Here is a 25867-nt window from a genome sequence, read left to right as displayed (position 1 = left end):
AGACTCCAGGGAATACAGGTCTTTCCGTACCTGGACGACTGGCTCCTGACCGCCCCAACAAGGCATCTACTTTGCTCAGCCAGAGATTTCTTTCTCCGCCTAGCACCCAGTTAGGCATCACCATCAATGCTGACAAATCCCTTCTGGCCCCAACACAAGTCATAGAATTCATAGGAGCCAGAATAGACACCAGAGATCTACGAGCCTTCCTGACGTCGGAACGACTACGGAATTTGCAACTTCAGGTGCGGGCCATCCTCCAGTCAGAAACTCCACCGGTGGAATTGGTCCTGAGGGCGCTGGGCTCCATGGCGGCAGCGATAACTCTCCTTCCATGCGCCCGTCTGAACATGCGGGTACTGCAGTGGACCCTTCTAGTACAATGGTCCTTTCTGTCTTTTCCTCTCCATCACCCTATCGCTATCAGCAAGGTTTGCAGGAGGGCTCTATTATGGTGGCTACATGCTCCGGATCTCCATACGGGCCGACCCTTTTGCACCTCTCCCCCTCTCGCCACGGTGACCACGGATGCCTCCCGCCTCGGGTTGGGGGGGGGGGCATTATTCAGGCAGGACCGTCCAAGGCACGTGGAACGATACAGAGACCTCCCTGCATATCAACGTTCTGGAAATGAGAGCGGTGCTGTACGCGTTGCAAGCACTTCAGAATCTCCTCCCCGTAGGAATGATTGCAATTCAGTCGGACAACATGTTGGTTGTCTGGTACATCAACAAACAGGGGGGAACCAGGTCTTACCCTCTATGCCACGAAGCCATGAGAGTGTGGGAATGGGCGATTTCCACCAACCGCTTTCTGATTGCAACGCACATTCCGGGGTGAGCCAACATCCTAGCGGACAAACTCAGCCGCACTCTTCTTACCCCTTGCTAGTGGTCTCTCAACCCACTAGTAGCAAAGCAGATATTCGCAATATGGGGGCTACCCTGCTGCGATCTTTTTGCCTCTCCCTCAAACACCAAATGCGGCAATTTCTTCGCTCTGATTCCCCCTCCAGGGGAAACCCCAAGATGCATGCTTGGCCGCCCGGTCTACTTTATGCCTATCCTCCTCTACCCCTGATGCTGCAGCTCTTACAGAAAGCCTCTCGGTCGGGGAGCAGGATGATCCTCATTGCCCCATTCTGGCCTCTGCAAATTTGGTTCCCTTACCTGTGGTCTCACCTAGTGAATCCCCCTTGGATTCTGGATCCCAGTCCGGATCTAATCTCCCATCCGTCGGGCTTACCGACCCCAAATCTGGACAGTCTGAAGCTGATGGCTTGGTTTCTCCAGTTCCACTCCTAGTTAGGACTCCCGGTATCTCTTCACCAGTCAAAGCCATCCTCGTGGCAGCGCATAAACTGTCCACCAGGAAAGTGTACCGCAGTAAATGGAAACGTTTCTCCGTCTGGGCGGAGCATCATAATCTAGATCCCTTTACGGCTCCTCTTCCATCCATATTAGACTTCCTAACCAAACTTTTTCAGGAAGGCGCTAGTTGCTCAACTGTCAAAGTGCAATTGGCTGCCATCTCCCATTACCATGTGGGACATGACACAGGGCCCTTGATGTTGGCCAAATTGTGTAAAACCTTTCTCAAGGGCACCTTTTTGCTTAGACCCCCTATAAAAGAAGCCGTACCCCCTTGGGATCTTTCACTAGTTCTTCAAGCCCTGACTGCGCCACCATTTGAACCTGCTGCTTCAGTGGATCTCAAATACTTGTCCTGGAAAACAGCATTCCTTGTAGCCATTACTTCAGCGAAAAGAGTTTCCGAGTTTCAAGCTCTTTCTGTGAAACCTCCTTACTTGATCTTTCATCCGGGCAGAGTGTACCTCAGGACCAATCCCTCCTTCCTTCACAAAATAGCATCAGAAACCAATATAAATCAATCCATAAATTTACAGGTCTTCTTTCCTAAATATCAGAATAAAGGAGAGTACAAGCTGCATTCTTTAGATGTTCATAGGCAGCTGCGTTTTTATACTCATAGAGCAGCTGGTCACAGGCAGTCCGACCAGCTGTTCATTTCCTTTGCCAAATTTAATTTGGGGAAAGCAGTATCAAAAATCTCCCTGTCATGCTGGATTTCCCAATGTATCCTGTTAGCGTACCAAGCTTCTGGGAGACCCGCACCTGAAGGAGTTCACGCACATTCCACTCGTTCCATCTCTACTTCTGCGGCCTTCAAATCTAGAGTTCCATCGGATGATATTTGTTCGGCAGCCACTTGGGCCTCATCTCATACCTTTATTAACCACTACAAACTGGACGTGATTTCTACAGGGAGAGCATCCTTTGGCTCTGCGGTGCTCCGCAATATCCTTCCATGATGGCCACCCAAGTTTCAGGTAGCTGGGGACTCTGTCCCACAGGTTGCTGACAAATGAAGTCCCTACTTCAGATTTAGAAGTTATGTACTCACCATAACGTTCCATCTGAATAGCTGGCTTCATTTGTCTGCAACCATCCCCCCCTCCTTCCCCCTGGCCTTCAGTGGATCTATTTTTGGGTACATATAGAGGGGCAAACTTGATCTGAGGTCATGGAGGGTTGGCAGGGGATTATGGGTGAGGGGAGGAGCTAGGAGCTCGGATCCATTAGCTATGAAACAAGTTGCCGGCTCAGATCCGATATCGGATCCAAGACCCACAGGTTGCAGACAAATGAAGCCACCTACTCAGATGGAACGTTATAGTGAGTACATAACTTCTAATTCCTGCCAGGAAAGCTGAATATTCTGGCAGACGAACTAAGCAGAAATCTCATGGACCCACACGAATGGAAACTGGAACCATGGATTTTCAACATGCTGACACGCAAATGGGGGAGCCCAGACATAGATCTTTTTGCATCACCCCAGAACTATCAGCTGGACAAATTTTGTACAAGAACTCCTCAGAAAAAGGCCTGGAAAGTGGATGCTCTGTCCTTCAGCTGAAAAAACGTATCAGTCTATGCCTTTCCCCCTCTGCCTCTGCTTTCCAAAGTTCTACTAAAAGTAAAACAGGACAAACCAAAAATGATTTTGATTGCTCCAGACTGGCATCGCCAACAGTGGTACCCACTCCTGCTCAGTGTGTCACAAATTTCTCCATGGCACCTGCCTCAGACACCTTCCTTACTGTCTCTGCAGGAGAACCAAATTCTGCACCCTCAGCTCCAAACATTGAATCTTGCAGCTTGGCTAATCATTTAAATTCCCCCTTAGCATCCCTCAGAAAACCTGTGATGGATGTCATTTTGGAGGCAAGAAGACCTAGTACTAGAAAATCTTATGCTGACAAATGGAAAAGATTCTGTGCCTGGAATCAATCTCAAGGGATGAGCACAGCAGCGCTCAATTTACCTCAGATTTTGCAATACTTAACTGAGATGCTTCACAAGGGCCTGTCTTTTTCATCCATAAAAATCCATGCCTCAGCCATTTCAGCTCATTACAACACAGAACCACCCCTCTTCTCTCATCCTCTGCTAAAGCAGTATCTTAGAGGGGCCAAAAACTTGAGACCACCCAGGAGAGCTCCAACCCCTGCCTGGGACCTTAACTTTGTATTGTAGAAACTCACTCTACCTCCTTTCGAGCCAGCTGCTACTGCAGACTTAAAATTTCTTTCCTGGAAAACAGCCTTCCTTTTAGCAATCACTTAAGCTAGAAGGATATCTGAATTACAGACCCTTATGGCAGTGGATCTTTTCATCATCTTTCATGCGGACGGGGTGTCACTCAGGATCAATCCATCCTTCATGCCCAAGGTGGTTTCCAGTGTGGCTCTTAATCAGTCCATTCATTTGCCAACTTTCTTTCCCAATCCACAGAACAAGGGAAGCAGATTCTGCATTCTTTGGATGTACACAGACAACTTAGGTTCTACTTGGACAGAACTAAATCTCGAAGAAAATCTTAACAACTGCTGGTAGCATTTGCTGCAGGGGCAGAGGGGAAGGCTATTTCAAAACAAACTATTTCTAAATGGATAAGCCATTGTATTCATTTCTGCCATAAGCACCATGGGAAACCTATCCCCCAGGGGATCAAATCTCATTCCACCAGGGCTGCATCTACTTCTGCAGCCTTTCTCAGTGGTGTTCCTACCAGGGATATTCTAGAAGCTGCTACCTGGAGTTCAGTTCATACTTTCACCAAGCATTATCCCTTACCAATTTTCTCTAAATCCAGAGCTGGCATAATGCTGTATAAATCCATCCTCCCAACCATAGCTTTGGGAATCTACCCAAATGTAATGACTGCAACAGTGAAACACGAAGAACATAGTATAGCTGTGTTCACTTACCATAAATGTAGATGCTCGAGTGCATTCACTGTTGCAGTCCTGGTTACCCTCCCTCCAGCCCCCTGTTTTTTTCTTACTGTACATCTACTTTCTTCTACTATGCTTTAAAGCCTTTTTGGTGTATTTGCATTTGTTTGGAGGTATATTTTTGTGTTTTTAATTACTTATATGTTTTGCTCCCCATTTGGGGGGCATTTGACATCTGGGGCAAGAAAAACTGATGTAATGGCGTCGGCTGCATGTTTTATACCCCTGATTACCTGACGTCATGGAAGAAGGGACAGCAACCGACGTAGGACCCAAGACTTTGTTAATCAGGCCGACTGAGGGCAACCTGCCAGCAGATTACCCAAATGTAATGACTGCAACAGTGAATACACTCTATCTACATTTATGGTAAGTGTACACAACTGTACTTTTTCAAACCACATCAGTCTAACTACAGATTATATATTACTTACATACATACATATGCACATACATAAAAATACTGTCGGTAAATTTTGTAAAAGTACACAACTAATTCAGAGTTTATTTTCATTGCTTAAAATGCATTGGTCACCTTCTGATGCATCTGTAAGCAATAAATCCTTGAAGTTAGGAATGAGCTGTCTCTCATATGCATAGTTGGCTTTTCTAACACCTGGAGCTACTCCCTGTAGTGGCACCCTGCCTCCCCAACTCTTCATTTCATGAGTAAAAAAAAAAGTTTCACTCTTTGGCACTCTAACCAGGTGGCCAGATATACACCCTATCCCTGCTGCCCCAGCTCTTCCATAGAAGAGAAAAAAAGTCTGCAGTCAGGTACCTAGGGTTCCTGAAATGCAGGAGCCAATCAATTCCCATTTCACTGCCCTGCCCTCAACCCTCATTCCTCAGATTTTACCTGTGGAAAACAAATAAAAAAAATATGTGTGTGTGTGTGTACATATATATATATATATATATATATATATATATATATATATATATATATATATATATATATAATTTTTTTTTCCCCTTTCAAACAGCTTACAACAGATGTAACAAGCAGTTGCTACAGTTTATACCCTACACAGAGTGTATAGCACTCAGGTTTTAGTTACAAAATAGACAAATCATTTTTTTTAAAACTGTAACAAACTTCCCATCACAAATGTAGCAAACTGTTGCTACAGTTTAGGTCACACAGGGAATGCTACAGTGCTTAGGTTTGACCGCAAATGCAATACTGGCTTTTAGAAGCAGGTATGGATTAAATAGCAATCAAGATCTGTCTCTGATGACAGATCATGCCCCTTGCTAAAACTTCACACCTGTGGCAATTTCCCCATACCTCCTGCTCTAGCTACGCTACTGTGAGCTGTGTACCAACTCAACTGAACCTCAAAATTTTACTGCTCAGTGCCAGGAGCCTAAACAAAAACCTACACTCCCTCCAAGCCCTCTTCACACTCGAGAATATAGACATCTGTGCAATTACCAAATATGGTTTAAAGTGACAGAGAGTACACCAGCAGTTCAAGGTTTCAGTGCCTTCCACACTTTTAGACCAACAACTGCACATAAAAGGGCTAAATGAGGAGGAGGTGTCTCAATATACATCAGTAATAAGCATAGTTCTAGAGTAGTCAAACAGGATGATGTGCTGGAGTTCCTCTTCATGCAGATTATCATAGACAAAATCCCATACCATATCCTAGCCAGATATAGGTCACCCTCTATGTCCCAAGAAGCTCACAAGGCACCCTACTCATGGGACAGTTTAATTACCCCTCTGTAGACAAATTTACTGGCACAGAGATTCTTGGACTGTGTAAATGCAAACACACTTGACTAAATAGTGAATGCACTCACTAGAGGCTCCAACATATTGGTCCTCGTGCTTACAATTATTTGAGAACTCTGACCCCCCCCCCCCAAATGTCTCATCCTGTCTGGTAAGGTTCGACCATAAAGCTGTCTCCTTCAAAATCAAAATCATCTCCATAATCCCCATTAAAACAAGTAACAGTTATGAACTATTCAAATGCAAATTACCTTTTATTAAGTGATTGTTAAAATACAGTGCCTCTCCAAACCCAGAGAACACAGCAAAAGCATATGTCAGATTACTCTGAGAAACTGTGTACAGCCATGTCAAATGCTGCATGGAAGCTGCTCTTCCTAAAAGAAGTAAGCCAAGGACTGGCCATAGAAACAATCTACCCTGGTGGCATCCCAAATTAAATGAGATATACAACAAAAGGACAAAAAATATGGCACAAATCAGGAAGAATAGTAACCCCTAGCACCCTGATCCTTGGTGACTTCAGCTACCCCATCATAGACTGGGTGAACTATTCTTGCACTAATGCACTCTCTCAGTGATTCCTCGACTTCATCAGTTCTAGCGCACTAGACCAGCTCGTCTCATCCCTCACAAGGGAAGATAACATTCTGGGCTTGGTTCTTACCAACATGGGTGACCGATGCACCGCTCCCACAGTATGTTCTTCCCTGGTGAGATCAGATCATCGGACTGTCTCATTCGAAGTTTCTCTCCCACCCAACCCCCCCCCCCTCCCAGCCATAATCAAACTAAAAAACTTTTCAAAAGCTGACTACAACCTCCTAAGGGAGGGTATATGTGGCTTCATACCACTGCCCCTTTCAGACGATGCAGACAGTTATGCTGAACAGTACGCCAGTGCAGTATACAAGCATTTGTACAACTGCACGGAGTCAGCCATACCCAGTAGAACTAAATCCTGCTCCTCAAGGAAATACAAACCTGTTTGGTGGACATCCTCTACCAACAGGCTTTAAAACAAAAGGAAGAAACTGTTGTCCAAGGGTAAAATGGAAGAAATTCCAAATTGGAAAAACTCCCTCCTTGGCCACAACAAGCAAATTAGATCACTAGTGAAAACCTCCACAGCAAATTATGAATTGAAACTAGCCTCCATAACAAAGGGAAACCATAAAGTCTTCTTCAGTTATGTCAGGAACCTCCATGGCAAACCCAGGTTTGTTCCAAATTAGTACTTAACAGTATCACTTACACTGATCCTGTTGAGTTAACCAAACTGCTAGCAGATAGGTTCAGTGCAAACTTCACCCCCCTGTCCCCCTGCAAAGCCCCTTTCGACATCCCCGATACTTGTCCCGCACCACAAATCTCTGTAGATCAAGTGTTACAGGCCCTATCCAAGGCAAAGAACACACCTTCCATGGGACCTGATAGTATCCTAGGATGTATTCTGCACCATCTCCAGCAAGAAATGGTGTCTCCATTGAGCACCCTATTCAACCACAGCTTAAGTACTGGTTTCATTCCAGCAGAGTGGAGAACTGCCATTGTCATCCCCTTGCACAAAGGTGGTTCCACTACTGACCCTGGAAACTATCGCCCCATTAGCTTGACAAGTCTTATCTGTAAAGCCATGGAGCTTATTATTATGGATTTCATAAACAAGGATATAGGCAATCTCCAAACACTTAACCCCACCCATTTCAGATTCATCAAAGGCAGGTCTTGCCTGTTGAATCTGGTTGATTTCTTTAAGACTGTCACCAAGGCCCTGGATGAGGGATAGTCAGTACATACAGCTTACTTTGACTTGGCCAAGGCCTTTGACACAGTCCCCAACTCAGGCATCATCGAAAAGCTAACACAGTTTGGTGTAAATCCCTATCTCATCAGGTGGGTGGCCAACTGCCTCACTGACAGGACCCTCAAAGTTAAAATAGGCACCTCCACCTCTGATAGCAGACCTGTCACTAGTGAAGTTCCCCAGGGATCTGTCCTGTTACCACTACTGTTTGGCATCTATCTCTCAGAGGTCCAGGCAAAGACAAAAGGCCTGTGGCTGACGAAATTTGTGGACAACTGTAAGTTGGGTGCTGTCACTGACTTCCCAAATGATGTTAACATACTGCAAGAGGGTCTCACAGGAACTAATGACTGGTGCCAAAGTCATGGCCTCAAGCTAAATGCAAAAAAATGTATCGTCATACCATTCTGCAAAAATACGACCCATATTGATTACCACATCAACGGCAACCCCCTAAGCACACAACCTATGGTGAGAGACCTGGACAATCCGGTTGATAACAACCTCACATTCGACCATCATGTAGCAGCAGTGGTCATAAAAGCCTTTTATTTGGTTTATCTCATAAATAAAGGGATTGCATCCAGAAAATAGGAGGTTATTACCTATCTATACTCCTCCTTCATTAGACCAATAATTGAGTATAATGCACCGTTTGGGATGTACCTCTCCAAACATCTTCACCAACTGGAAAGGCCACTGAAATACCTCACAAAGAGAATCCATGGCCTCCAACACCTGTCCTATGCAGACAGGCTCAAATCAGTATCACTATACTCAGTATCGTACAGATTGCTCAGGGGTAATCTGTGTCTCACCTACAAGGCAATCTTGGACCCTGCCTTACTAGAGATGCTCCATATCTGTAAGTCTAACTCCTCACGTACTACCCGCTCAAAAGGCCTGAATCTAGTATGCAACATCAACAAAACCTGCTGGAGACACAGGTTTGTACTGCCCCATCTCTGGAATAGACTTCCCATACATGTCAAAAAGAGCAACTCGCTGACCCTCTTCAAGCACAACCTTGATGAGTGGATGAGAAACCACAGATTTGTCCCATGGGTTCCACCTGTGTCCCTCAATGACAAGGGTGGCAGGTGCTGACTAAGGTTTCTTTTTGGGGGTAAACTGTTGGCTAGGCTTGGAAGGGCCCCAAGGCCATTAGCCTAGTAACCTCAAATGGTCCATAAAAATAGAAACTCTCATCAAAGTTAATAGACAACTAAGAGGCTAATTAGGTCAAGCAAAGCCAACCTTAAGGTTGATATAGCCTGCCAGGTGAAAGATAACCATAAGGCCTTCTACAGCTATGTCAGAAAACTCAAGGGCAGCACACAGCAATATGCTGAATTGGTTGTTAATGGTGCCACATTCACTGAGCCTGATGGTATAGCAAACTGTTAGTGGATAAATTCAGTTCCACATTTACTCCCCTCTAACCCCCAACCATCCCCTCAAACATACCCTCAAACATAACCCCTCTAGCTGTAATTAGGGTGCATGCACTGGCTGCACTCCCTAAAGCCAAGAACATGGCCTCAGTAGGCCCCAATAACATAGCAGGATGATTCCTGAATAGTGTAAAATATGACTTATCAGGACCGCTGAAGTCATTATTTAGCTATAGTCTTAAATCAGGCTTTGTGCAACATGAATGAAGGACTGCAACACTCATCTCCCTTCATAATGAATCTGGAGCTTTTCTCCCCGGGCCTCTGTGGAAAATTGGCTTCCTTCCAAGTCAGACTTTCCCAGTAAACAAAATGTAAAACAAAAATAAGAAATAAGGGATGGATCTTCAACAGATCCTGGAAACTACAGACCCTTTAGTCTGACAAGTCTTATTTGCAGAGCCACGGAAAGCGTTATCATGGAAATTATCAACAAGGACATAGGAGACCTCTAGACACTGGACCCATCCCAGTTTGGCTTCTTCAAAGGAAGGTCATGCTTACTGAGTCTGGTGGACTTCTTTGAAAAGGTCACTAAGGTAGTAGATGAGGGCAAAATGATGCATAGTACCTACCTAGATCTGGCTAAAGCATTTGATACAATACCCCACTCAGGTATTGTCAAGAAAGGTATGGAACGTGGTAAAAATTTATAATAATAATAATAATTATATACATACATAAAATAAAATATAATACTTTGTAGCTTTTCTCCCTGGGCTTCCACTGAAAATAAGCTTCTATGCAGTTGGACTTTCTCGGTAATCAAATGTCAAGAAAGAAAAAAATAAACCCCTTTATAACATTCTGGGTAACTAGCTGGCTCACTGATAGGACCCAGGAAGTTAGAATTGGTGAGGCCACCTCCATAAAGAGGCCAGTCACCAGTGGAGTCCCTTAGGTCTCTATGCTGGCCCCACTCCTGTTTGGTATCTACCTCTCAGATGTCAATGCCAATGTCAAAGGCCTTTGGCTGACAAAGTGTGCAGATGATTGCAAACTGGGAGCAGTCCTTAAATCTCCCCAAGATGAGAACACCCTTCAGGATGGTCTAATATAGACAAATACTTGGTGCCAAAGCCACGACTAAAAACTCAGTACCAAGAAATGCATTATAGTACCTTTTGAGAAGTTTGCCACCCTAGGAAACTACATCATCAGTAAAAATGCTCTTAAAAGTTGATTCACTAGACAGGGATCTGGAAACTCATGTATGCAGTAATCGAGCCTTTGACCAGCATGTGTCAAAGGTAGTAAGAAAATCTTTCTGTGTTGCTCAGCTTATAAGCAAGGGCATGGCATCTAGGTGCAGAGAGGTCAAAATACCATTGGACTCGGACCTCATCAGACCCTTCATAGAATATATTGCCCCATTCGGTATGTACCTGACCAGATACATGCAGGAACTAGAACATTTACAAAAATAATGCAGGGAGTAGACACAATATCCTAGACTGATCACCTCAAAGCCCTGTTTCTTTATTTGGTTATATATTTAATTCTGAGAGGTGACCTTTGCCTGGCATACATGGCATCCCTGGACCCTGTTTTGATGAACCTTTTGCACATTTTCAAAACAAACTGAATCAGAACTACTAAATTAAAAGACCTAAATTTTGCTTGTGACAGAAATAGGACATGTTGGAGAGACAGATATGTTTCTCAGAGAATTCCCATTCTCTGGAGCAGGCTCCCCATCCATGTGAAGCAGAGTTCTTCCCTATCCGTTTTTAAATGCAACTTGGACTAATGGATGGGTTCTTGGAAATTCACTACTGGTAAATCGCTACCTACTTAATCATATTTGTGGGTCATATTTTGTTTGCACAGCTTGGCTTATAAGGACCCTAGTGGTCATTAGCCTAGTATACACCTATGAACCTATGAACATACAATACCAGATTATACTGTTTTTGATGCAACAATATTGTTGTTTTTGCATTTAGCTTTGTTAATAAGGATGTTCTCCTGAAATTCTTATTGGAGCTGAAATGTGGTGTCATGAAATCCAAAAGTCTGAACTCACAATGCCTCAGTACCTAAATTAATGTATAGATAGAAACAACTCTGATCCAAAACAATACCAAAACAGCAAAATCTTCAGAAGTCAGGAATCGAAAAACAGGAACCAAAGTCAAATCCAAAAGCAAATTCTTTATTCTCCAGCGCCTCGGTGTAACCACCTTTTAAGAGTATACCTATCTATCTGAAGGTGTGTGGAGTGGAGTGTGTATAACTAAATTAATGTATAGGCTACTTTTTCCTATGCTAAATTCATCAGTAGGAGCTTCTTGCTTTCTAGTAAGGCAAGTTTTCAACCAGGTCTTACACCTTAAGTTAAAAGGTAACGAAGATATAGAAGTGAAACCACAATGTAAGTAAGAAGCTGTTTTTCTAGATGTTCTTGATTACTCATAATGCATTACAGGCATATATAAATTATGGCTCAATATTTACTGTAACTTCATTTTGCAGGTACTGTTATACAGAAAAAAATGACTAAAAAGTGAAAATGAAAAGTCAAACAGCACTCTACTAAATTTATATATATATATATATATATATATATATATATATATATATATGCACAAAAAAAAATATATATATATATATATATATATATATATATATATTTTTTTTTTTTTATCAAAAAAAAATTAGTCATAAAATAAGTAAGTTTCAGAAAGTGAACAATATACTTGGGCCAGATTCCTAAAGTGTTTATCTCAGTGTAAGTCTGCTCTGATTCTAAAAGGCTTGCTCCCTTTTAATTTCTCCAAGTCTTTTGGGTTTTTAATAGCATGATGGTAATGGACCCCATTCCTAAGTCAAAGTATGATTACAGTTCATGAAATTAGTATTGCTTCAATCATTGATGGTAGTCAGAAGTGTTCTTCGCAGCACCTGCAGTGTGCCCAGTAATGACTCCTTCTGCACTTCGTACAGAGTTACATGCATTAATAACATTGCTAAATACCATTGTTAATAGGTGATGCAGTGGTGCAACGGTTAGCATTGTTACCTCATAGCTAGAGGTTCTCCAGTTTGATTCTGTGCTAGGGTGCCTTCTATGTGAAGTCTGCATGTCCTCCTTGTATTCATGTGGGCTTCCTCTGGGTACTTCAGTTTCCTCCCACACTCCAAAGATGTCCATCTGGAGCATTTCTCCCCAGACCAGTGCTGAAAATGGGCTCTGTCCCAGTCAGACTTTCCCGGTAAACAAATGATAATAAAATTCTTTTTTATATGACCCATTGCTCCTACTACTATTGGAAGTGCCTGGATATCGTTCTTCCACATTGCCCTCATTTCTGCCTGTAAATCCTGGTATTTTATGACTTTGTATCTCTCTCTGTACATAAGACACTATATTAACTGGTTGTAGCCATTTCAATGATTAATGCTACTTTTGTCTTCTTTTCATGAACCACTATATGTTTTTCTCGCATCTATTTTTTGAATTGTTGGTAATTGGTGATCCCATGTGATATAAACTACATAATTTTTTATAATGCTTTGTAGCTTATTTTTCCAGTGTTTTTCAGCTACTTCAGTATTATAATGTTTGCACAATCCCCAGTGCAACAGTCTTACCACACTATACCTTTCAGTATACAGTCCTTCTGCCTTTAGTATATCACAGCCAGCAACAAGATGTGTGACTGTTTCCAAGTCTGTTTTACTAAACCTACATTTGTGTGTTTCTCCCACATGTTCAATGGACTTTGTATACCAATGTGTACATAACTCACTATCTTGGGCCGCCAATATTAACCTTTCATCTTTTTCTAAATTCACCTCTCCTTAACCATTCTTGCGTTTGATCCTGGTCAGCATGAGGTTGTTCCAAGAGTTTACTATATTTGCAACTATATTTATGCATTTTCCACATTTCTTGCCTTCTCATCTGATCTTTTACCTTACATTCATTCATTTGTATTTTTGGCACATTCAGTTGCTTCCTGATTTTTATCTACTTCTGATTTGATTTCCATTCCCACTTGATACCAATATGCTTCTGCTAAACTAAGCAGGGAAGTCATCTTAGACTTATTCTCCTCATATTTCAAAACTTTCATTATGTTTGGGTGTTGTGAGGTCAGCAGATATGTATGGAGTCCCACAATTGCAGACCTATGCATGTAATCGATTTCAAGGAGGCCCATCCCTCCTTCAGAAAGGGAAATATATAATCTTGGTATATGCTGATTTTTATAAATCATTTGGTGAACATGAAGCATCCTTCCTGTTTTCTTATCTAATCTATCCAACACGTATTAGGGCCAGTCAATACTCTAAAACTGTAAGTTACAACTTAGCTTGGATTTTGTTCCTAGATGTCAACACTGTTTTCAAAATTAATTTAAATCTTCCAAAGTATTCCTTACTAAGTTTTATTCGCATTTGTTCATGTTTTTCATGTTTTATTGTTGATCCTTCATTCATTTCCAAATATTTATACTCTCTCTTGCTCAAGTTCTTTTATATCACATTCTTGTCCCAAACTGATGTTTTCCTGGTGCTGCAGTTTTCCTGCTTTAATGGTTGCTTTTGCACATTCTTATATCAACTGAAAAAGCTTTGACAACCTGCAGCTGTGTTTTCAGTTCCTCATCTGATGTACTATACAGTTTTAAATCATCGACAAAGAGAAGATGAGAAGTCTTTACACTTTGTTGTTTTCTAGGAGCCAAATTATAGCCATAACCTAAACTGTTAAGAAAACAGGTTAATGGCAAGGCAGAATAACAACAGTGACAGAGAGTCACCCTGAAATATCATCCTTTGAATTTTTATTCCTGGAGTAATAATCTGCTCTTTATCATGGCTTAACTGCAAAGTGGTCTGCCACTATTTCATGGTCACTGGAATGTAGTTGATCAGTGTAGCGTGTATCTTATACATTTTTAAGCACTCTTATCCATGAATGTGGGATAATATCAAATGCTTTTTATAGTCAATCCATGCCATACTTAAATTCTTCCCCTTTTTACAGTTCTCCAGTATGACTTTAACAACAAATGATCCTTTGTTCCATATGACTTTCTTTTACTGCCCTTTTGTTCTACTGCCATAATTGAGTTTTCTTCTAAATGACTATAAACTCTGTCAGCATCAATTCCAGTGTGTAGTTTATACGTCGTCGGAAGGCAAGTTATTGGTCTATAATATTTAGGGTAGCTTGCAGGTTCACTCTTGTGTAGGAGCATTGTTTTGGCTATTGTTAGCCAAGTTGGTGTCTGTTCTGGGTGCGCATATAAATGGTTCTTACTCCTGGCTAAATCTTCTTGCAAAGATGTTAATACTTTTAACCAAAAATTAGGCACTGCATCTGGGCCTGGGGTTTTCCAATTAGAGGCTTTTCTTAACTTTGTTTCAATTTCTCTAGCTGTTACTTCATCCCATTTCATATCCTGCACCTTTAAATGTCTTATTCTTTCTTTTACTTCTTCTATCCATTTAGTATCTTTGTTATGTTCCACAGGATCTTCATAGATACTTCTCCAAAATATATCTATTTCTTCTTTTTTTGATGGTCTTTCAATTCTTTTTACCTTGTTCCACAATTCTCTATAAAACTTTTTTGGGTCATCAATAAATTGCTTATTTTGTACTTGTCCTTTATATTTATCCGTGTGTCTTCTAAGTTTTTCTCCCTGTGCTGAAATTTTTAGTTTATTTGCGATAGTGCATGACAGATCCTGGTCTGTTGTAATACTGTGCATTGCTTTTATCACATCTGTCTTTCTTAGTATTTTTGTTGATCTCTTCCCTCTTCTATATTCTTCTAACAGTGACACTTTTTGTCTTAATTGCTTTATAGTTTTCTCTGTTCGATACTTCCATGATGGTATTCGATTTCTCCCCTTCCTTTCCCTTGCTACCATATGTTCTTGTGGTAGAAGTTTATCAATTATTAATTTAGCAGCACAGTAATATATCCTGTTTACTTCTGTTATATCGCATGGATCTCTATGGACAGTCCTAATTACTGAATTCATTTGTTTTATCAGACTTCTGACTTTTTGGGTTTTATTGACCTTCTGCAGTCTATTTCTCTCGTTGATCTTAATATATCTGTTCATGTATGTTAAATCAAGCAACTCTTCTCTTAGCTCATTTTCTTTCAAACTGTGGGCACATCCCTTGTTTTACATTTCATGTGGGCATTCTATAGAAAGTTCTGTAACATCTTCATGTGGCAACTTTTCTTCAGTTTCATCCTGTGCCATCAGTTGATCTGTCATATGGGAACTCACTGGCCCATCACTTTTGAAAATTGACTCCATCAGAGTTTCCACAGTTTCCTGTTCCTTTCCTTGCTGTCTAGCTTCAAGTGAATGTTTATACTGGTTTTCTGTGGAAGACTCCAAAATATTTTGATATGGCACCTAACCATTTGCTTCCTTTTCCACTGGTTTCCCCTTAATTTGGATATCCATTGCTCTTTCCTGTTATGGTGCTTTCTACATTTGATTTTCTACGCTGAATCCTTCACTTTGCAGGTACTCCTTAACCTCAGTTTCTATTTCTTTAACTTCTCCATTACTAATCTCCTTTTCTGCTTTTACTCTTTGTCTTCTTATTTTTTGTATTGTAAAATTTTCCATGCCTGGATTCCTTTGCCTTATTTTCTCTTCAGATATCTTTGGTGCTGCTCTTTTTGTATTGGCTAGTTTTGCTTTCTCCTATGCATAAATATTACACCATATTAAATCTCTTTTTCTTTTCCATGTCCATATTTCTTCTTCAGATGTCTCCTGATCTTCCTGTCTCTCCTTACTTTGGGGACTCACTCCATCATGCTGTGATGTAACCTGTGTTAGACCTTCTACACCAAATCATTCACTTCGTATGCACTCCACAACTTCTTCTATTTTTTAAACTTCTACTTTACTAATCTTCTTTTGTACCGTCCATCTTTGTGATATTATTGTTTTTATTGTAAAAATTTCCATGTCCGGATGGCTTTGCCTGTATTTATTTTCAAATATCTTTGGGTCGGCCTTCTTTGTATTGATTAATTTGGCTTTCTCCTTTGCATAAATATTGGAACATATCAAATCTCTCTTTCTTTCCCATGTCCATATTTCTTTTTTATACTTTTCAGATATCTCTAGGTTTAGTTGTTTATATTTTCGCACTTCCCCAAATGCTTCTTTTTCCAAATAGATCAAAGTTTCTTGATCTATATACTGTTTTTCACAAATCTGTTGTATTAATGAATGCAAATTTTCATTTGAAGCTTCTGACAGTTTTTCTTGCGGAAGTATTTTTCTTTCCTCTAATTTCTCTCTTAATCATTTTGCATAGCTTGTGTCTGGAAATTCTGGGCTTTTTGCATAATAGTAACAATACATAATTTCTTTCTTATCCTCAATAATCCAGTCTGTCATCTTTATGGCTGTTCTTTGGTTTATCAGTTTTTGTGATTTTTGTGGACTGCTACTTCCTTCTACAACAAGGGGGCCATCCTCCCCCTGGGCCTGACCTGGCCCCATTGTAGGAATGTTTCCGTATTTTGAGGATTCTGCACTGTCATTTTTTCCAGTCCTGGCACCAGTGTGCCTACCAGGATTGGGTACTTTTTTATCCTGAGTCTTGTGCATCCAGCTCTTTTAATTTTTGACCTGTTTCTATCCATGATACATGCTATATAAATACAGTCTATATATCAGTGTTGCCTTAGTGAGATTTTGTGAAAAGAGGGTCCACCTCATGAAGGTACTCTTCAAGACTTGATGATGAATTCAGTTTCAGCACTACTACTCTCATAGGTTCATAAAATGTTACTAGGCTAATGGCCCGGAGGCCCTTATAAGCCTAGCCAAGAATTTTGCCCATGTTCACACAGACTCAGCACTTGTTTCCCCTGTCCAGCAGGGACACAGGTGGGATCCCAGGGGTGTATTTTCCATTTCCCATACAGTCGTCCAGGTTCCTCTTAAAGAGAGCTAGTGAGGTACTCTGCTTGACATGGAGAGGGAGTCTATTCCACATATGAGGGAGTCTGTGGGACACAAATCTATCCTGCCAACAAGTACTGCTAATGTCACAGACCAGATTGAGGCCTTGCATGTGGGTTGAGTGAGTAGAGTTTGACTTACAGATATACAGCAGCTCCATTGAGGCTGGGTCTGAGACTGCCTTGCATGCCAGAAACTGGTCACCTTTGGGCAGTTTGTATGAGACTGAGTAGAGGGACAGGGTTTTTAGTCTATCTGTATAGAATAGGTGTTGGAGACCCCAAATTTTCCCGGTCAAGAAACTCTGTGGTTTCTCCAGCTGCTGCATGTGCTTGGCAAGGTACATGTCGAAGGGGGCATTGTACTCGATAATGGGTCTGATAAGGGAGGAGTACAAGGATGTTATGACCTCCTTGTTCCTGGATGAAATACCCTTACTTATGAGGTGGGCCATGTAGAAAGCCTTCCATATAACGAAGGCAACATGGTAAAAGTCAGGTTGCTATCAACATGGGTGCCCAAGTCCGTCACAACTGATTGAGTGCTTAGTACATTATTAATATGATAATTATGCAAGCCACTGTGGCACAGCGGTAGCATTGTTGCCTCACAGCAAGAGGTTCTCCTGTTCAATTCTTGGTTGGAGTGCCTTCTGTGTGGCGTCTGCATGTCCTCCCCGCAGTTGAGTGGCCTCCGAAAGACATATGTGAATGGGCATACCTTCGCTGAAGGTTGGGTGTCGGGCTGGCAACTCGGCACCATAAAAATCTACTGCCAATCATTAGTGGACTGGAGTTCCGCTGTGGCGACCCCTAACCGGGAAAAGCTGAAAAGACAAACAAAAAGTGGGGATGCCATTTTCCCCAAAGGAGATTATGATGCATTTCTTGGCTTTCAGCTTGAGGCCATGCTTCTGGCACCAGTCATTAGTTTGGGTAAGACTCTCTTGGAGGATGTTCACATGACTAAGGGAATTTAAGACAGCACCCAGCTTGCAGTCATCTGCAAACCTGGTCATCCACAGACTACTGGTTTTGGCTTGCACCTCAGAAAAGTATATCCCAAACAGTAGAGGCAGTAAGACTGATCCTTGGAGTATGCTGCTCGTTATGGGTTTACTACCAGGGTGGCTTCCCCTGTTTTGACTAAGTGGGTTCTATCAATGAGCCAGTTAGCTACCCATCTGGTAACATATGGTTTAATGCCTAGCTGGGAGAGTTTATCTATTATGCCCAAGTGGAGAATAGTGTAGAAGGCTTTGGCTAGGTCAAGATAGGTGTTTGCATCATCTTCACCTCATCCATGGCTTTGGTGACTGTTTCAAAGAAGTTGACCAAGTTTAATAGGCATGATCTCCCTTTGACAAAACCAAACTGTGTGGGGTCAAGCGTTTGGAGGTCGACAATGTTTTTGATTATAAGGTCCATGATAATGTGCTCCATGGCCTTGCAGATCAGGCTTAGGCTGATGGGTTTATAACTGCCTGAGTTGGTGGACGCTCCATCTTTGTGTAGAGGGATGGCAGCGGTTGTCCTACATTTGGCTGGGATGAAGCCAGTGCTCAGGCTTTGGTTAAATAGGGTGCCTAATGGTGCTGAGAGCTCTTGCCCGAGTTCATGTAGGACGCAACCAGGGATGTTGTCTGCTCCCATGGAGGCTATATTTTTTGTCATTGAGAGGGCATTAAAGACCTGCTCCCTGGTAATGGGGGGCAGGTGCTGGGAATATCCTGGTTTACTGATGGTGGGATGGGGGGTGAAGTTTTCAATGAACCTGTCTGCCAGCAGGTTGGCTATATCTACAACATTTGTATATGTGGTGTTCTTGACCACCAGTTCAGAGCAGAATTTCCACTTCTCCTCCCCTATTCAAAATGGGAATTTCTACTTACTCTCCTAAACTCATAGATCTTGCTCTTGCTTGTATTAGCTTTTTCTGAATACTTAAAGGTACCTAAGTGTAAATATACCCTAAGATGGAAAAGGTTCTTTGTTTCTATATTGAAAAGTTCTATATCAGCACATAAACCTTTCTTTTGATTGTATTAAGCTACTCATCCTGAATGTATGAAAGATATCTCCAGTGTAACCCACCCTAATTTGTAAAAGCTTCTCAGTTTCTATATTGTAAATTGTTTCCAGCGATACAAGATTGTAATAATTGTATATGTTTGTACTCTAGCCTACTGTATTTCCAAGTCCATAGGAATTGTATAATTGAAACTAAATACCTTATTGTAACCTTGCTAATTGTTTTTGGAGCTTTTCTCCCCAGGATTCCATTGAAAATGGGTTATTTTGGCCCAATGGACTATCCTGGTAAACCAACTGCAAATAAATAAATAAGATTTGGGTTTTACCTTTGAGACTGCAGATGTATGTAAAGAAGGTCTTGTGATTGTCCTTAGTGGATGTGGCCAATTTGGACTCGAAGTTAGCCTTAGAGGATTTCACCAGTGAGCTTATTTGCTTGTTCAAACAAAGGAGAGATTGCTTCCAACTTGGCACCTGCTCCTTCTTGGCCCTGGACAGCAATTTTTTCCTTTTATTATACAGTGTGTTTATTGCTGCTGCTGTCCACCAGACAGGGTTACTATTCCTTGAGGTAGATGATTTGGTTCTGTCAGGTACTGCTGAGTCCATGCAGCAATGTAGGTGCTCATATAGTTTTTTGGTGTAGGTTTTGACATTAGTGCTAGATCCAACTGATGGGATGGTGGCTGTGAAGCTGCTTATACCTACTCTCAGGAGGATGTAGTCAGCTTTGGAAAAGTGTTTTTGTTTGACCCTGGCAAAGGGGGGTGGGGTCAGAGAAGCTGGTGACTTTGAAAGCTGATCCAATGCACTGGCATTGACAAAGTCGAAGAATCCCTGGGCCTTTGTGTTTGGGGTAGAACAGGTTTTCCAGTCTATGGCTGGGTAGTTAAAGTTGCCCAAGATCAGGGCAGAGGGTTGAATCTTGATGGATTTAAGTAAGTCCAGATAGGTGGTGCGGACGTTGTGAGTCATGGTTGGGGGTCTGTAGCTAGCTATGATTTGAACAGGTATTTTGTCAACAGTTAACTGCACCTGGAGTGTCTCGAGTGCATCATACTTTTTGACCAGCCTGGAGGTGTGTGTTGTTGATAAATACTGAAACTCTACCTCCTTCGGCTTTATAACCCTCCATTTGAGGTCTGAAAGCATGGTAGGATGAGTAACCCGGTAAGGCTGGGGTGCTCTCTGCAGGTCTGAAGCAGGTTTCAGTGGCTGCACAAATGTTAGCATCTTCCAGGGTGAGGAATGCTTGCAATGAGTGCAGTTTCATGTTAAGACTCCTAGCATTTAGCAGCATGACCTTTAACTTTCAATTAGAAGAATTTTTCACATTGGTAATTTTGTCCTCATGGCTTTGCCTAAAAAAGGCACTCTGAGGGAGGCAAGAGCCTTTGCCAGAAGCCTGAAGCCAAGGGGATACAGATGAAGGCCATCTCTGGCAAGGCATCATGGTCTGTCAGTCAGTCCTCCCAAGCTGTCAGGTACTGGATCCCCTTGGAATGACAGCAGAAACTATGCCAATTTTTAAAGTCAATCATTTTCTGTTTATATTGAGACATCATTCTGGGTGACAGTAGGATGCTGCTTAAGGTTAGGGACATACCTGTCTGGGACACACATTCAGAGTGCTAAATCATGTATCTCTTAATATAGTCCAGAGAGGTATGTCTCAAGTCATTCACACCCCCGTGGACTATGACAGAGTCATAACAGTACCTGTTGTTGGGAGACTTGAGTGTGTGCATGATATGGTGGATTCTAGCACATGACAAGCAACTTACCTTGACTTTCGCCTTGTCTAGCCTGGTGAGGGACACTTTTGTGTGTCTCATGTTAGAGTCTCCTATGACTAGTATGTTGGGTCTGGGCTGGGCTTTACCGGCTGTGAGACACAGTCATGTGTACTATGTGTGATGTTTGGTGCTGTGAGTTGTGACATACATGTGTGTTTTTGCCTCGGAGGTCTCTTGTTTAGGTATGATTTTGTTGAGAACCTCTGCATATGTGGAAATGTGTTGTACAGGTGTGGGTGATGTTAGATGCGTGGTTCTTGAGCAGACAACCTTCTCAGTGCCATTTGTACTGGCTTGTGATTGAGACAGCAAGGATTCTAAGTTCTTAATGTAACTGCATCTGTCACATATTGTGTTCCTAGATGGCAGTAGTAGAAGGTTGTCTGTGTACATGAGACAGTTGCTACACTGTCTCAGGATGTCCATATCAACCAGACTAGCAGGAGAAACCATAGGAAATTGTCCATCTATGGTTGCTAGAACCTGTGGAAGAGAGGACACTTAACTATGTAACTCAACATTTTATTAGTCTGACAACCCTTTTTCCAAATTCACAGCAATTAGAAGCAAGATAATATGCTTTTTATTTTATTATAATTTAATATAATGTATAATATAATATAATATAATTTTATTTATTTAAAAATAAAAAAAAAATAAAAAAGAGAATTTACCTCTGAACCTCTGCCTCTTCTTCCTCATCACTGCATCTCAATTAACTAACCTCCCTGACAGCGAAGCTAGGATGAATCTAAGTCCACAAAACTGACTAAACCATCCTTTTAGTCCTCAGAATAATCAAATGTTAAAAACATAACATGTCATAAAACTATAATTTTGTTCCAAATCTTACAGTATAACTACACTGCTGGTGAACAAGGTAAACTAAATACCCAACCGTAACAGAAAACACAAAAGGTAAAAATAAGTAGTAGTCTCAACTACTGCTAAACTAAAGTCCTAGTACCAAACAACATAGCTAACGCACTGTAGGGACAGACAAGTGGAATTAAGAACTGTGTGTGCAGCAAAAAAGGTAAAATCCATATAATGTACTTTTATTATTATTATTATAATTATTATTACATACTCTACATATTCTGACTTGAAGCACCAAATGCATGCCAAAGTCAAAAAACATTGCCTGTGGGAGTCTACAGATAATACACTGCATTTATCCTCAGTCCTCTCACTTTAAACATTCAGTTTGCACTGGTGTTATGATGGTTACATCTAGGTACTGTCGGTAATATACATCTTTTCCCAAGCACTTTATAGCCTTTTAGACTGGAAAAATTATTGTCCATTCGTATAATAAAATACTTAATTTGCAGGTCTCTCCTCTACTACTCTTTCTATAATGACTATGCAAACCTTCTCAGTCTTTCTCCACCTAACCATTCCCCTCTCCCATTCCTGCCCGTTTAAAAACTTTCCCCTACTCAACAACCACCAATATTTTTACACATTTATTTACAAGACCTTTGTTTTTACTTCACAGCTCTTTCTTACAAACTTAATTCAAAATGTCTAACTACTTCCTATGGTCTTAAGTCTGTTCACCCATTGTTTAAACTGCTCTACAACTTTTCCATAAACAAGTTCACCCTCAGTATGAGAATTACATTTTCTGAGTGGAAGTCTGCAACCGTCACAACCTTACTTAAAAGGTCAAACCGTAATTAGTCTAAACGCTATCACCATTATCACCCACTTACATACTTTTAGCAAATGGGATATTTACTTGTTCTCTCTCAACTTTCAAGAATTGCTTTTTCTGTAGATTTCTAACCCAGCTTACAAACTATATGATGGACAAATTCAAGCACAGTTTACTAACACTATCTCTTTCCTCTTCTTTAAATTTTGAGGTACCCAAGGCCCAACTCCTCAGCTCCTTAAGTTTATTATTAACAACTTGCCTACAAATCTACTTCACATTAACATATTGTATGTAAATGGCACTGTTCAACTTAACACTACCAATGAACTTACAGTCAGTATTTCAGCGCTTGCTGACGTTTCATCTTCCCAGTGTAACTGACATTTACATATAACACCTATCTATAAACAGGCTTATACTGAGGGCCAGATTCCAAAAGAACTGCACTTAGTGGAAATGATCTCTTCCACTGAGACCAAGTATTGCAAGTCTTTTGGAATTAGCCCTTTACTTGCTGACACTGTACCTGATCTACAGTTTCAGTTTTCCACTAGTCTGGTTGCATTCTATGTCATTCATCCAGTCTCTGTTTTGTATAATAAGTCAAGAATCTAAGCAGCACGTTTACTTTATTTCTGTACAGCATGTGTTTAACATTGTGACAGATCAGTAGCTTGTTCCCAGTCTTCTCAGTAAAAAGGCAAATAGATCAGTGAGGCTGATTCACATAATTAAATAAGTAAATGCATACGTAAAATTTTCTGATATTTTTCTCTCTCTGTGTAACTGTCTTTTTCTTTCACTCTCTCTCTCTTTTTTTTTTTTTTTTTTTTTTTTTGCAGATATGTGAAACGTAGCAAGAAGAAGTTTGTGATTCTTTGCCTGTTAATCATTGTTTCAGTACTTTCACCGTACTTCATCACCATTGTCAGGTAATGGATGTCCTGTTTTTTAACATGATTATTTTTGTGAAGCTACCTAAATCTATTGTCAGTTGTTAAGAATGCTGGACTGTGTGACATGAACAATGTAACTGCGGGAACAGATTTTAAGAATGCTAAACAAGTCTATGTGAATGGCATGACTTACTGCTTAGCATTCCATCTAGTAACCAATAGATTAATGGCAAGGACATTTAATTACACTGTCTTAAGAGTAATTTACTTCAATATTAATAACATTCTTATCTATTTATTTAGAATGTACTTTTAATTTATACTTTCTTTAAATGGTATTTCTGTCATACTGTTTGCAATGTGGGGGACTAGTACTCACTTTAGGCTCCTCCTTAAGAAGTAGAAGACAGCTAAGGGAGAGTACCACACCTTACAAATAGTTATTATAGAAACACAGTCTGAAGATACTGTTGGTTTTGGAGATATACTTACATCAAGCAGTATCGAATATGTGTGAATTAACCATATTCCCAGTACGTAAGATGCAAAGTCCAGCTTTACTAACAATTACCATTCAGTTCATATAGCTGTATTCTGTATCAAAAATATAGGTTATTGTTAAATTTTGGGGGTTATAGTTAATGTGTTAAAGCTATCTTTACCAATATATTGGTTAAGAATAAGATCAAAGTGCTGTAAGCTGTGTCTGTCACAGAGGGAGGGAGCCTTGATTGTGACCCAGGCAACATGTGTTTGACTAGTGAGCTTGTCTCTTGAGGTGTTGAATGGGTGTGGATAGAAAAGGCAATGGTATTTTACTGGCTTGACTATCCTGAGGGGAAGGATCATAAGAAGGGATGGCAGCCCTGGTGGTAATACTGTGGATATGTATCCCATGCTTACAAATATGAGGGGACACATTGACAGGTGTTCTCAGCTATACCCATACTGCACTGCAGGTACTGGGGCAGGGAAGTGGGTTGGGACTATTAATACAAAAATCCATATTGCTGTGAGCATGATGCTGTACTGGTATGCCTTGATCTATTCTCAGATGACAGGAGGGTTGTGAATTTAGATCTGGTTGGACAGAAAAGATTCCTGGTGTCCAAGAATGAGGATAGCCATCAGCTGCAATGCATGGTCCACTCCATATGGTCTGAAACCTTCAAAAAAAAAGTTACGCCCCTAGATAAACCAGGAAAAAATCACTTCAGTTAAATCTTAATTTAATTAAACTTTAAAATAGCACTGTGAATCCACTAGCATTTCAGACTCTTTCATAGAATGATATTTACTGACTGGTGGCAGAAAGACTATAGTTATAATCAAGCTTAAGTGTATCATGTGCACTGTTTCTGCAACACAGTGAGTGCTCTTGAGAAGATTACAAATGGAAATGTTCATTTGGGCTTAAATAATTTATGTAGTCTAAATGTATTGTAGATAATGTATACATGTTAACAGTGAGAAATAATCTGCCAGTTTAAAAACTGTCTGCCATTACACATCTTGATGCTAAATTCTTTGTAATGTATTTTAAAGGCAGTTAAATAGCCAGTGATAAATACAATGTGATACACAATTTTGCATTTTATTCCTAAGATACATGGAAGGTTTGCTGCCCATGGATATGTGTAACCTACCGCATGGTGGTCACCTTCAACTTGGCAGTCATGTTGAGAATTCTCTTGATCTCTGGTAAGTGAATACATTGCATTTAGAATATGAAACTGATTAGTCAGGCTTTTCTATATTGACTTTCTAGGTATGACATGTCTTGTGTTTGTTGAAAAATAAATAAAACATATTTGTAATGAACATACAGTGTGCTGCAACAAAATATATGCTTAAATCAGCCATACTTGAAGTAGTGAATATTGTAACAGCGATAAAAGAACAGGAAGTGTGCTCTTAGGGTAGGATAAATTAAATTAAAAAAATGAAAATTGTAGGATCAATATGTGCAGAAAAAATGTTTTGGAGGAGGAATGAGGTTTAAGAGAAGGCAGAAATTGAACATTTTTTGTAATGTTTGTTTGATTTTATTTTATTGTAAAAACAATATATGTGATGTATAATGTTTGTAAATGTGAACTTGTTAATATGGTTTGAATACTTTTATATAAATGTAAGTTTGCCTCTGTCACAAATGATAATTCAAGAAAGGTGTTTAAAAATGAGAA

General features: G+C 40.7%; 1 protein-coding gene across 1 annotated transcript in view; it reads left to right on the top strand.

Annotated features, from left to right (window-relative positions):
• A3GALT2 (alpha 1,3-galactosyltransferase 2) overlaps nucleotides 1-25867 on the top strand; it is a 933393-nt gene that overhangs the window by 430527 nt on the left and 476999 nt on the right. Inside the window, exons 2-3 of the mRNA XM_044063263.1 lie at nucleotides 23628-23717; nucleotides 25287-25382. Coding sequence (XP_043919198.1) covers nucleotides 23628-23717; nucleotides 25287-25382 — 186 coding nt within the window. The remainder of the gene's footprint in view (nucleotides 1-23627; nucleotides 23718-25286; nucleotides 25383-25867) is intronic.

This window comes from Protopterus annectens, chromosome 2.part1, assembly GCF_019279795.1.
Source record: "Protopterus annectens isolate FY-2018-M chromosome 2.part1, PAN1.0, whole genome shotgun sequence".
Taxonomy (NCBI): Eukaryota; Metazoa; Chordata; order Ceratodontiformes; family Protopteridae; genus Protopterus; species Protopterus annectens.
Note: the sequence above shows the minus strand (reverse complement) of the source record. Positions and strands in the feature narration are given on the sequence as shown.